Source organism: Cnephaeus nilssonii (genome assembly GCF_951640355.1).
Source record: "Cnephaeus nilssonii genome assembly, chromosome: 15".
NCBI lineage: Eukaryota > Metazoa > Chordata > Mammalia > Chiroptera > Vespertilionidae > Cnephaeus > Cnephaeus nilssonii.
In genome coordinates, this window is record NC_137086.1 from 56,713,691 (window position 1) to 56,727,427 (window position 13,737).

The following is a 13,737-nucleotide window of genomic DNA, read 5'->3' on the forward strand; positions in this document are numbered from 1 at the left end:
GTCCAGGGGTTGGAGCTTTCTCAGTGATCCTGCTCCTCCCCCAGCAATAGGAGACTTTGAATGGTATGAATTCAGGACCATTTTCTGCTCCTTCCCCCCTAGGTAGAGGCCTGTACTCTGTCCCTTTCTCCTCTTGCCATGGCCTCAACCTATGTCCTAGGGATGGCAGGGTGACTTTGTTTCATAGGAGACAATGTGGGCAGGGGTTCCTGCCTTTGGTCGCCGTGTCGGCTGCTCCCTCGCCATTACTAGGGACATTCCCAACCTCCTGCCCTGTCCCAGATCCTTCTCAGGATCCCCGAGGAGGGCCCAGAGAGAGCCCGAGAGCAGGTGTGGACTGTTCTTGGCTTGTGGCTCTCATGGGTCCTGTATACTCACAATTGTGTGCAGTTGGTGATTAGCAAAACGTTAAGAATTTCAGCTAAAGTCTTCTTATCAGTCTCTGCTAGCCCGTCTTTCCCCTATGCTCTGTCCTAAAGGAGCCAGTGTGTGAAAGTGACTGTCTTTTCTTAGATTTCAGGCTAGTTGATGTCCTTCAACCTCAGCTCCCTAAAGGGTTCAAGAAAGGTTATGGCCCTAGCCGGTTTGGCTCAGTGGATAGAGCGTCAGCCTGCGGACAGAAGGGTCCTGGGTTCAATTCTGGTCAAGGGCACGTACCTCGGTTGCAGGCTCCAGGGCGAGTGCAGGAGGCAACCAATGGATGTTTCTCTCACATTGATATTTCTCTCTGTGTTTCCCTCTCTCTTCCACTCTCTCTAAAAATCAATGGAAAATACCTTTGGGTGAGGATTTTAAATATATCTTTATTGATTCCAGAGAGGAAGGAAGAGGGAGAGAGAGATAGAAACATCCATGATAAGAGAGAATCATGGATCGGCTGCCTCCTGCAAGCCCCCTACTGGGGATCAAACCCAGGCATGTGCCCTTGACCGGAATCGAACCCAGGACCCTTCAGTCCGCAGGCTGACGCTCTATCCACTGAACCACACCGGCTAGGGCTGGGTGAGGATTTTAAAAAGTAATATTGAAGAAAGGTTATGATTTTGTGAATCATCTGACTTTCTTGTTGTCGGGCGGGGGGTGGGGGGAGCAATCCTCTCTCCAGCTTTCTGTGTTCAAGTGGAGGCCGGAAATGGAAATACTTGAATGCCTAACAGAACACCTGTCCAGGGCCTTGACACAGGCCTTCACAGGTATTATTCTACCTGGGAGATGTGCCCCTACCCCTTAACTTCTGCCGAATCTCCCCATGTGCCGGGGTTCTTTTTCCCCAGCCTTACAAAGGGTTCAGCATTCTGCAGAAAGGGCTTTAAATGTAGATGATTAAGAAGGAGTCCGTGGACGAAAGATATTTTTGATAGGCATTGGGGGGTCTGAGGAGCTTCCCGCTGAAGGAGCTAGAAGACTCTCACCTTGACCAAGGACCCGTGCTTTTATTAAACACAATTTGTCCCAAGGCATGGTAGAAATATACACTTCAAAGGGTAAGGTATCAAAGGGTGTACAGAAGCATTATCCGTTTGGGGAATAGCCTACAGCTGTTCAAGTGTTTGGCCAACAGGAGGCAATAAAATGCCCTGAGCTGTCTGGCAGTTAACAATACCATTCAGGTTTGGGGGAGATGCTTTGTAGTCGTTTCCAACAGGTAAACTACATGTGATTCAACCCTGTTGAGCTCCCCAAGTCCCATCAACCTTTTGATGGAACTCTTGTAATTATTACATGCTGGAATTGGTTCTCGGCACCCATGTCTGGCTCCTTCTGTCCTTGAGGCCCAAGCTTAAATTCCGCCTCCTCAGGAGATGAAACACCCTCCCATACTCAAACTATATCACACCCAGTTTTCTCTGTTTTAGTACCTTGTATAATTCCTTGTAGCACTTATCCCAATTTGTAGTTACATGTTTGTCTGTTTCTCCCTTTGTATTTATGTATTTGTCTGGCTCCTTTATTAGGATGTAAGTTCCATGAAGTCACAGACTGGGACTAGTGGGCTAGTGCCTGGAGGTGCTAAGTACGCAGAGGGAGAATTTTCATTTCAAGATGCATTCAGTGAAAAGCATTTGAAAAATGTGCATATTTTAGCTACAAGTTTCAGAGTCTTTTGAATATAAAGGAGGTTGAGAGAAAAGCTCAGGCCTGGCCATTAAGGAATAGTGTCCCTCCCTCCAGCACAACCACGCCCACAGCCTCCCACTGGTCCTTCAGCCACGCCCACAGCCTCCCACTGGTCCTTCAGCCACACCCACAGTATCCTGCTGGTCCTGCAGCCACGCCCACAGCCTCCCACTGGTCCTTCAGCCACACCCATAGCCTCCCACTGGTCCTTCAGCCACACCCACAGTATCCTGCTGGTCCTGCAGCCACGCCCACAGCCTCCCACTGGTCCTTCAGCCACACCCATAGCCTCCCACTGGTCCTGCAGCCACGCCCACAGCCTCCCACTGGTCCTTCAGCCACACCCATAGCCTCCCACTGGTCCTTCAGCCACACCCACAGCCTCCCACTGGTCCTGCAGCCACGCCCACAGCCTCCTGCTGGTCCTGCAGCACCAGCCTAGGCCAGCCAGTCCACAGCCCAATCTCCAGGCCATCTGAGTGCAAGTGAACCTGACATTGAAGCTGAGCGTACATCTGTGTCCTGGCTCTGCTCAGGCCGCTGGCCAGACCCTTGGAGCGTTTGCATAAAGCAAAATGAATATGGCACAATCCAAAGGAGGCAGAATTTGGGGTAAAGAGAGAGTTTTAAAAATTACATTCTCAGAGCATCTTACGTTGCCGAATATAAGGCTCTTTGCGCTGTGTGCTTCTCCTTTCAGAATGAGTGGGTGCCCACCCAGAGGACCTCTCCAAACACCGTTCCCTGATCTCCGTTAAAGCAAAGCGAGACCATCAGGGAACCAGCCCAGCCTCTCAGAGGAATCCCCTAGAGCTCCAGTCAGCGGACACGGGGAGAGTGTGCAGTGTCCCCCAGGCTCACCTGTCTTTCTCTCCGCCAGGGTTTGAGACAGCTGTCCTCAGATGCGGAGGAGCTGGAAGTTGCCGCCTTCTGCATGCAGTGGAGAAGGAAACTGCTACAGCACCGGCTTCAGGAAACCTCCAACCGGGACTGCGATGAGCTGGGCCTGCGGAAAACCAGCACGAAAGCTCCCCCGACGCTCGCAGCCCTGGTGCCAGAGCATTACGAAAGCTGAGAAACGTCCTCCCAGTCAGATGCTCTGTTGATGCCGACGCTGGCCCTGAGGCTCTGGTCGCCATGGGAACCAGCCTGTGGGGACACGCGGTGGCAGTGGGTTCGGTGGGTGCTGGCTGTAATTAATTTTCTCTCTGACCTATCTTGCAGCCACGTTTGCTCAGCCTCGCTTGTGTCCTGCTTCCTCTCTATGTATTGGAGACGTTTGAGTGACGCATCACCACATTGTCAGTGTCTGCCTCCTGGAACATCTCACGAGGTATCTTCTAATGCACCCTGGCTCTGGGTGAGAGCTGCACGCCCGTGGGAATCTGGTGGGCTCTCTGAGCCCGTGATCAAATGAAATAGTAGCTGAGGCCTCGGAGCAAACTGCCCAGTGGGCCGCAGTGAGCTCTGGGCTCCGAAAACCCCGATGCTTGACGGGACGGAGGCTGCTTTTTGGCAAGTGTCCACGGGGCTGCAGAGCTTAGCTCACACACCGCAGACGTGGAAAGGAGTGGGTTCTTATCTTTTTGCACTGGGGTAGGGGCAGGGAACCCTGTAATACTGTGCTGGCCCTGGGGTGACCACTGGCTGGTATCCATCATTCCAATCACGGACAACCACACTCCGGCCTCTCCCGCTGGGTCTGTACCTGGGTGCACCGTGGCCTTTTGGTTGAGAAGTGCCCCCAGGGAGCATCAACCAACCTCCCTCAGGACTTTGCCCCTCCTCGATTCTTATGGCTCAAGACCGTGGGGGCCCCTTCCCTGGCTTCTGATGGGGGGGCACCTCATTTTGTCAGAGGGCATCCATGCCACGCAGAAACTGAGAGCCCAGGGGAATCAGGACACAGAAAATACACTCACCTGAGTGTGGCTGCCACACAGCAACGACGGGGCCTCTGTACCGGTCACCTCCCAGAACCCCAGCCACGGCACCAGCACGCTCCTCATCCACTGCGCCCACGGAAACAGTCCACACACATCTGACCCGCCTGCTCTCCTCCTCCTGTTCAGGATTCCCAGGGAGGAGAGGAAAGGGAATCCAGCCCTCACTCCAGCCCTCTCTGCTTGGCCCTCCTTTAGGGCCCTGCTCACTGATCTGCTGGAGGAAGAATAAAGAGACTTGGACATCACTTCAAATGAGGCTGTGGTACTGCTGCAAAGTCTCATCTTTGAGCATCGAAGCTGAATATTACCTTCATTCTCTTTGTGTCCCTGTAACGAACTGCAGTAGTCTCTTTCTCTCCTCTGCACTGTCCCAGCCGGATGGATGTCACAAGCCAATGAGGCGATAGTTTGCAAACTTGGAAAGACAAAAGAGAAAGTCCATTAATAACCTTCAAAATAGCACCCCTTTAGTGACTTTCTGATGCTACTTTGAGGAAGGAGGTGACCTCCGGGAGGCTGAGAGGCTACCTTCCCTCGCTTTTGGGAGAAGTGGTTCCAGGGATAATTAAGGACACTCTGGGGCCCTCGAGAAAATCTGCTGTGCTGCAGGCTACAAGGTCAGTGGACTTACTGTAATTGTCATAAATGCTGGGCAGCGATGAGCCATTGCGGAGGATGGTCCAGGGCAGAGCCACCTCCGTGTGAGGTGTCGGAGAGGCGTACGGTTAGAGTGGAATGCTTAAGTCACACTAGACACCATCCTTTCCTTCAGTTCCTTGTAGCTTCTAAAATGTATCCTGTGTGCTTGATCCTTTGACATTCCCCACAGCAGGGAGGCGGGGGACTCGCTTTGCAGTGTCATTGGGAAGCAGCCCGTCTTTCCCATCTCAGTAGCTCAGCAGCCACTGGCACAGATGAGCACTCAAACGCCGGTCTGAAATCAGTGATGAGTCCTTGTTTTGTCCACGAGGAAGCGATGCCGAGTCCTGACCGGTCCACTGCGACCTCGCGCAGGGCAGACTGTGCTCGCTCCGCTCCGGGGGAGAAGTGGTCACAGTCAGGGCTGCTTGACAGTTGAATCCAGGGCTCCCTCGTCCTGACTGAGCATACAGGAGAAGCCACAGGACATTTTCTAACGAGGTTTCCTACCTCTGAGGGAAGCATGAGTCACCTCGTTGTTGCTCCAATCATGTGGGGGGAGAGTGACCAGGCTCTCTGAGCCTTTCCGGCCAGGAGATCTGACTTTGACCCTGGAGTTCCTGCTCTGCTCTAAGCAGCCTATTTGCCAGCAACCTCTCATTCAGATCCTTTAATAGAAAACTAATTTCCGCTCATGTGAGATTCTTCCCAGAACAAACGCAGTATGGGGACATAGGGCCTGCAGTGTGCTCGTCAGTGTGGTGCGTGCAGACTCCTGCTGGATACACTGGAGGCCAAGCCCACCCCCCTCTCCTTGCAGGAAGGCAGGAGTGGGTTCCATTTACAAGATCTTATATGAGTACACGGCTCCACTACACGTTGTCTTTAAATGATGAATGTATTAAAGCAAAGCAATGCACTGCCAGACAGATACTATTAGAAACATTTTATTTAAAGTCAGACAATAGAAAGGTGTCACAGAAAAAAATTACAGAAACTTGCAACAACAGAATGTAACCTTGCAAGAGTTATTAGTGAGAAGAAATAATAGATATTCCTGGTTTTACCAAGTGATTTGCTCGTCCTTAAGCAGAATAATTTATCAATTCAGCAAAATACTCTCATTGCTGGTATCTTTTGAACAGAAAGGAGATTAAAAATGTAGTTAAGCTAATAAACTGGTATTTACTAAAACCTCCAGAGTGAAACCAACAGGACAGCATTTCCCCAACATTTGTAACTTGGGGAAAGATAGAACTTGGGGAACTGAAATAATGCTAGGAAGTTAAAAAAAATCCCACTTCATACTGAATAGGTTTAACCTGGATTTCAGCCCATAGATGGTACTTGTGGGTCTGATAGAAAATAGGCCATCCTAAGTCTGGACACATCTCCCCCCTACACACACACACACACACACACACACACACACACACACACACAGCGTCTTAGGACACATTGCCACCAGCACCCTTGCCACATGCAGGCACAGAAGCCCTGGACTAAAGCAAAGTGACCTGAGCCCTAGCACCCTAGAGATATGCTCTTTCTAGTCATGGGTGGGGGAGCATGGGTTTAGGGCAAAGAGTGAAGGTTTTTTAAAACTTTGGCAAGTTAAGTATACAAACAACTGTCTTGATTGTCACTTTTATAAGGAAATATCATCCTACTTCTTGGAGGGCAAACTCATATAACACAGAAGTGGACTAAAACCTCTTACCTGCAATAATGGTTATTTTCCACCTTCTCTATTGTAAAAAGCATATAAAATATATAGTCTGTCACTGACAACTAATCCCAAGCTATTGCTCATAATGGAGGTCTGGATGGAACAATTTTTAAAAACAAGTTGGTCCTCTATTTAATTCCTTTAAATAAACTATATATCAGACCCCTGATAAAATATTAGCTGATGCAATCAGGCATCCATTCAAATGGAGACTGCAGCCAAGAAATCAAGAGAAGGTGGAGACTAGGAAGGGCAGCAATGAGAAAATTAGAAAAGATCACCAAGAGCAAAGATGCGTCGTTAGAGACCAAGCCGAGGCTATCCACACCCTCGTATGCAAAAGCTGGACAGGGAGAAGGCTGATAGAAACAAATGATTCACTTGAAACAGTTGGGAGGACTGAATGCTTTACCAATACCCCAGGCCACCAGACAGACAAACAAGTGGGTCCTAGAGTAAATTAAGCCTGAAACGTCACTGGAGGCTCATATGACAAAACTGAAGCTGTCCTATTTCAGGCACATCAAGAGAAGGCTCTTTGGAAAAGACAATAATGTTGGGAAAAACAGAAGGCAGCAGGAGAAGGGGAAGGCCAACTATGAGAAGGAGAGACTCCATAATAGAAGCCACAGGCATGAGTCTACAGCTGCTGGGCGGGGCTGCTGGGGCCAGGACACTGAGCACATCACTCATTCGTGGGGTCGCCGGAGACAACTCAACAGTATGTGACACACAGAGTAGTGAGGCAGGAAGCATGGGCCCGATTAATTCACAGAGCTGATTTTCTTCCAAAATGCTATAATTATCTGCATATTAATAAAAAAATAAATTCTAACTTTAAAAAAACAAGAGATTCAAGGCTGAACAAAACTGTAAGTTTCATTGTGCACACAACGGTTTTGCCAACTGTAGCGTGACTGTTCTGTTCCAAAAAGTAATGAGGGTGTTTAAGGACCAGACACAAGGCCCACACTAGAGTGCAATTCATGACTGAAAAGGTGAATTACTGTTCATGGTGTTAGGAGAAAAACGTTTCCGTGCTACTGGGAATTCATTAGCTTAGGCATATCTTCATAATTTTGAAGATAACCCAAAGGGAGAAACTAGAGATTTAAAATCTATAACAATAAAAGCACAATATGTTAATTAGACCAGATGCCCTTCCAGACATCCTTCTGGAGGAAGCCGGGGCTGCGAGGGAAGCCCGGGTCCCGGGTGCATGCTGGTGGCCGGAGCGAAGCTCAGGTTCCTGGGTGCCAGAGGGAAGCTGGTGCCCGCAGCTGGGGCAAAGAAGGGCTACTCTTGCGCGAGTTTCGTGCATGGGGCCTCTAGTAAAAACGTAAGACTCTAGTTATGCAATTCCTTCTGGTTACAGAAAGAATCCTTTGTAGATCTATAGGAATAAATTATTGACCTATTCAAACCTCCACCATTAAGTAAAGTCTGGAGGGTTCTTAAGAGTTACGAATTATTGTAGAAACTTTTAACTCCAAGCAGAGCTGCTGTAGCCCTACCTTCACATTGTTCAGTTGGTGGGGGAGGGGAGAAGGTATGTGCCCAGTGTCTGCTGAAAGAGGTATAAGTTATGAACTGTATTTCTAATGCAATCAAAGAATGGCTTTGCCACATCTGCCCTAATAGTTGATAGCACCTGAAAATCTAAGCCTGGATGGATTGTGAGAAGCATTCGAGAAGCAGTTAACAAAGCACCAACGGTGTGCCTAGAGCTAGGCTTGTTGCTATGGGAAAATAGAAAAGGAGACACACATGGGTCCTGTTTTCAAAAGCTTAAGTTATAGCTTAAAATGTGGTTTTCATTTAAAAATTAGATATTCTACATATTATGTGGATGTTAAGCTAACGTCCTTTCTTAGACCCATATTCTTTCCAAAAGAGGCAGGTTACTTTGGGCTTTGTTACTCTAATGGGAGTGTAATTATTATGTTTGTGAAAGTTATGAAGCAATTTTACATTTATAAATACTAAATAATTCATTTCCTCCTTAAGTCTAACCTGTGAGCAGTAAGAATTATCTCCATTTCACAGAGAAGGAACTAGACATGAGATGAAATACTTATATCAGAACAAGAATATGAATTCATGGGCTTTAAACCTCTAGTCCTCATAAGTTCTCCTTTCCTCCCTCTCCCTTCTAATTAAGTCAGCAAAGTGACTTATATGAATGCTCATACAGTATTTATTTACTAAACAACCATTCTTCCAGTTTTAAAATAAGGGGACTAGGAATAAAAACTACCATTTGAAGTCCTATGCAAGTCTAAAGACAACAGAAACCTAACCCAGTATCAACGCTGGGGTTTGGCTCCTAGGGCTGGGTCACAGAGTGGTCCAACAGAAACGAGTTTGAAATCACTTTAACACTTGGTTCATTTTCAAGGTTCAGAATGAGGTCCTAACTGGGAAAGCTCCAGAGACAGGAGTTTGGAGCAAAACTAAAGAAGTTATGGAAAAACATCTGGATATCAAAAATCAACATCCTGAATATCCTACTCTATTCAACATCAAAGTGAACAGGCATAAAACTTGTCACAAACCAGTATGAATGGTTAAGTCACACCTCAACCAATGAATCCAATCCAGACTCTTTTAAGATGCAAGTTACTTCTGTTATCTATAAATGTTTGGCTTCTAAGAATAAGGACATAACATACTTCTCAGTATACTATAGTATAAATAAAATTCCATGGATTTTAATATCACAATTCACCTTAAAGAGGAGCTTATTCTCTGGGGAAAATGGCTATTATTAACTTGGTGAGAAAATAGGAAAAAAGAAAGAATATTAAAATAATCCAGTTTGGCCCTGGCCGGTGTGGCTCAGGTTGGGCGTCCCATGGAACGAAAGGTGGCTGGTTTGATTCCCGGTCAGGGCACATGCCTGGGTTGTGGGCACAATCCCAAATAGGAGGCATGCAAAAGGCAGCTGATCAATGTTTTTCTCTCACATCGATGTTTCTCTTTCTCCCTTTCCCTTCCTCTCTCTCTAAAAATCAATAAACTTTTTAAAAATAACCACAGTTGACAGGATGTAACAGAATTATCTCCTAAGCTAATGTTATTACAATTTTAAAAGCATCACAGATAGAAATCATTATTTTAAACACAAACAACACATTTTCATATAAAATATAGTTAAATTTGAAAGTAAGTCCAAACTTTCTTGTAAAATAGCTTCTAGGACATTAGCTGATGTAATACGGATTCAAGGATACTGAGTAAATGAACATTATTATTTGCATTAATGATTTTTAAATTTTACTTTTTAACATCTATCTTAGTAGTAAAAAATATCTTCTATTAAGGATTTGGATTACATTTTAGTCTTTAACAAAGATATATATATATATAATCTACATATAATAGCAAAGATATATAATCATATATAATATAATTATATGTATAATATATAACTACTAATATATATGATTATATATATATATAAAATCTTGTTTTCGATCAGTTTTATCTATTTCAGTGACTTTTCAATTAATAATAAAGTTTGTTTGAACAGAAAATCAGGGAACACTTTTTATGGTGGCTTTAAACTGCATTTTTAACCCAAAAATATTATCCAGAGCCATTTTAGACAACAATGTAGCCCAAATATAAATAGCAGAAATTCACGTTTCCTTGAACAAAGCGAGCTTCTTAGTTTGGCAGAGTCCTGGTCACTTAACCCTGTGGGAGCGCAGGGTTAGGAAGTGAACATAAAGGACAGGCTGTAACATTAAACCATAGGTTCCTACAGAAACATTTTGCTGTATATTTTTTAATCACTTCTCAAGGGTAGCTGTTCACCCAAGGACTGATATCCATCACTTTCATTATCTCTCATGAGGAAACGTTCCTTTTCAAGTTGCTGAAATTGTTACCAGCAAACACTGTCATAACCTTTCAGTTCAAGACATCAGTATCAGTGTAAACTGTTTCCATTATAAATAATAAATGCATAAAACAAGGCTATTTTTTTAGACTGCAATAAATACACAAAAATGAATATGTTATTTTTCATAAAAATGCAATTTCTAACCAATTTAGGAAATTTCCAAACTCTGTTATAGAACGCCAGTCACGTGAGATCTGAAAGTTTTTTTATTGGTAGCCACACAGTTGACTACAATATCTTTGTGTTTTCTTGTTATTTAAAAAAATATGGAACCTGGACACTTAAACATTATCAATGCAATAATCACGATAGACTTGCACTAAATCTTTTAAAAGTCTGTAAAAATTGCCAAGGTCATGATGAATACAATTAGTGTAGCGACATCATTTGAAAAAGTAATATAAATTATGCTGCTAAAGACAAAACACATGAGCACACATAAACATCACAAGGTGACAGCAGTAACTCATAACTATTTAATATGAAAATTAATACGAAATTAATTTTAAAAAGGTATGCCAGAGAACTTGGGAATTTTCACTTTAGCAAAACAATGTACTTATATATCTCTAACTTCTATGATACAATAAAATACTTTTTAAAAGATATGACATTCAAATGCTTCATTTACACAAATAATATTGCCAACATTAATAAAAGTGATGCCCTTAAATATGAACTGTTCTGCTAACTATGATTTAAAATGTTTTCTGTACTTCATTTTACATTTTTGTTAGCAGTTATGTGTTGACAAGAGAGGTTCCTAGTCAAAATACTGTTTCCCAAAAGTAATATACGTCATATTGCTTGAAATGAACAGCCATATAAAAGTGGTAATCATTTATCTAAACATTGATTATGAAAGACAACTGGCATATATTCAGGCAGAGTGTTCAATTCATGATGGTTTATTTACAAAAAAAAGTATTTTTACTGAAGCTAACATGATATATAGGTTTCTATGTCACTTGCTACAGCCTCTTAAATTTATAAAAATATTATATAAAATACCACAGCCTTTAGAGGATATAACTTCATGTGGTTCTGATACTAGCAGCTGAAAAGTGTTCATAATTTAAAAATAAATAAACTATAGAGGTAAACCAGTTACAAAACAGCGAGGACTGCGATGGTCACGAGACTGAAAAGAACTGCTTAATTACACAGTAGCTAGCAAAATGGTGAAGCAGTTGGATCAAAAGTTTTAAAAACATCTTTCAGAGATTTGTCATCTGTTTCCCCACTAGGGTCATCCTCTGGGGTGGGGCTCAGCTGTCCCAGCTGCCTGGACTGCCTGGGATCGCTGTACTGGGGTCTCATTAAGCCGGTTAATGCCTGCACAGGAAGGCTGTGCACTGCAGGGACCTGGCCTGCACAGGAGCTGCTGGGAACATGGGCCTGTGCGTCGGCTAGCCCATGGACAGTGGCTTCCACGTCAGCAGTGGTTTTCTGTGGCAGGACTGCTTCTACAGGAGTGCGCTCATTTTTGTCACTGCCTTTTAAACCACCACTTTTTTTCTGGTTCTCTGCATTTTCCGTTGCTGGCTCTGGTGCAGATGATAAGCCAGGCTCCCTAGGGTCATACAAACTAATACCACTGAGAACTGAACTTGGAGTCCCCAGTGGAACACCAGCTGAAGATGACAGTTTAGGGGTGTAGGGAGGCAAAACCCCAGGCCCAGAGTTGCTGGTTACTGCTGCTGAGGGCTGTGATGCACCAGGGCTTGACCTGGCTAAGTGAGGGGCACACTTTGGTGTATGTGACTCCTTCGCAACTGCTTGCTGAGACACTGTATTGTGCAGTCTGTGAAGTCTAGGATCACATTTTTTTTGTAGCCTGGGGTCTCCCAATTTACTTGCTGAACTGTGCAAGTCCCCAAATTGTTCCAGGTAGCCTTCTCTGTTTGTTGGGTTAATTTTGGCTTTGACTGACAATTTTGAATCCACGGGCACTGTGCTTTGATGGAGATCGCTTTTCAAATTCCATAACCTCTGGTCAGCTATAAGAGGGGGCAGAGGTAAACTGATTGAAGAGACGGGGTCGGGTTTTGGTAAAGGGACTGGAAGTAAGTCCTCTGGAGCCCACACGATGTGTTTTGCGAAGTTGGGCTTGGTGAGTATGATATCCATTTTAATGTGACTGAACTGCCTCAGCTGCGACCGTGGGTCCTGGAGCACTGCCCCGGGGGGAGAGTCCAGGGGTATTAAGGAAGCCTTTTCTCTCAGTTCTCGTTCTGTGTCCTCTTCCTCCTCATCTCCTCTCCTGTGTTTGACATTAGCGCTGGAATGTGCGTGATGTAAATCGCACTTCGCTGAGCCAGCAGAGGAGCTCACCTGCCCACTTCCGTTTCCTCTTGGTTTCCTCGGATCCCACACGAGTCTGAGACCCGGTGCGGGAGACTCAGAAGATTTTCTAATGTCTTGTCTTGGGATGGTTCTAAGTCGAGGGTCAGCAACCTGGTTCCCTTTACTCTTCTCTTTAGCAAGTCTTGGATCAGTAGGAGTGCTGAGTTCCAAGGAAGACTGCTGCTGACTCCTTAAAGTTTCTGTTTGTTTCTGTAAGGTTTTCAGTATTGCCTTGACACTGCTCCCTTCTTCCTCTTCACTACTGGAATACCAGTTAACAGGATCATCTAAATGCAGACAAAGACTTATTATAAATAATGAGGCATGCAGATTTGGCCTGAATTAAGATAAAAAAGCACACGCTACTTCTGAAATAAGTGTAGCCTAACTTCAAGACAATGCATCACGGTCCCTGGCCAGTGTGGTTCAGTTGGTTGGGTATCGCCCTATGTACCAGAAAGACAATGCCATCATAGAGTTTCAACACTGGAACAAGGCAGGATGTGACAATCAATTTGGTTATTATACTCTGGAAAGACAGAGCTGGGATACTGGAACATGTGCAAGTCCTTCCAGCCAGAGACAGCCAGGGCCTTTCCTGCCAATTGGGCAGGGGAACTCAGAGCATGTGTGGTGTATGTAACAGGGTGAAGGCAAAATACTCTGGGGACAGAAGACTAAAAGGAGGGGCAAACCAAGATGTCGGCATAGGTAAACACCTAAACTGCTGCCTCACACAACAATTTCAAAACTATAACTAAAAGACAAAACGTCTATCACCCAGAACCATGGGAAAGCTGGCTGAGTGGAAGTTCTACAACTAGAAGGAAAGAGAAAAGAGCATAGAGACGTGCACAAGTGCTGAAAAGCTGAGGTACGGAGGTGCGCGAATCGGGCTGGCGGCGGGAGACTGGGTGTGCTGCTTTATTCAACCCGAAGGGAGACAAGCTCCCGATTACTCTGAACTCCAGTTTCTGGGGAGACACTGGGGACCCAAACTCCTACAGGGAGAAGCTGGACTGTCTGCCATCAGGTCGGAAAGTGAGGGTGGC

The 13,737-nt window shown here is 45.2% G+C and overlaps 2 protein-coding genes across 5 annotated transcripts in view; one reads left to right on the plus strand and one right to left on the minus strand.

The window, feature by feature from the left end:
• Positions 1-3,908, plus strand: part of LOC307111951 (uncharacterized protein) — a 34,082-nt gene extending 30,174 nt beyond the window's left edge. Inside the window, exon 8 of the mRNA XM_079792226.1 lies at positions 2,999-3,908. Coding sequence (XP_079648352.1) covers positions 2,999-3,193 — 195 coding nt within the window. The 3' untranslated portion in view covers positions 3,194-3,908. The remainder of the gene's footprint in view (positions 1-2,998) is intronic.
• ZC3H6 (zinc finger CCCH-type containing 6) overlaps positions 3,201-13,737 on the minus strand; it is a gene marked incomplete at its 5' end in the record, with an annotated part of 65,525 nt that continues 54,988 nt past the window's right edge. For 2 of the 4 annotated variants that reach the window (XR_013814679.1, XR_013814680.1), the window contains 2 exons: positions 3,201-3,267; positions 4,041-12,972. Coding sequence is in view for 1 of the 4 variants with exons in the window: in XM_079792634.1 (XP_079648760.1) it covers positions 11,510-12,972 (1,463 nt within the window). Of the gene's footprint in view, positions 3,268-4,021; positions 12,973-13,737 lie in introns of those variants that run through there. The other 2 variants (XR_013814678.1, XM_079792634.1) reach the window with 2 other exon arrangements.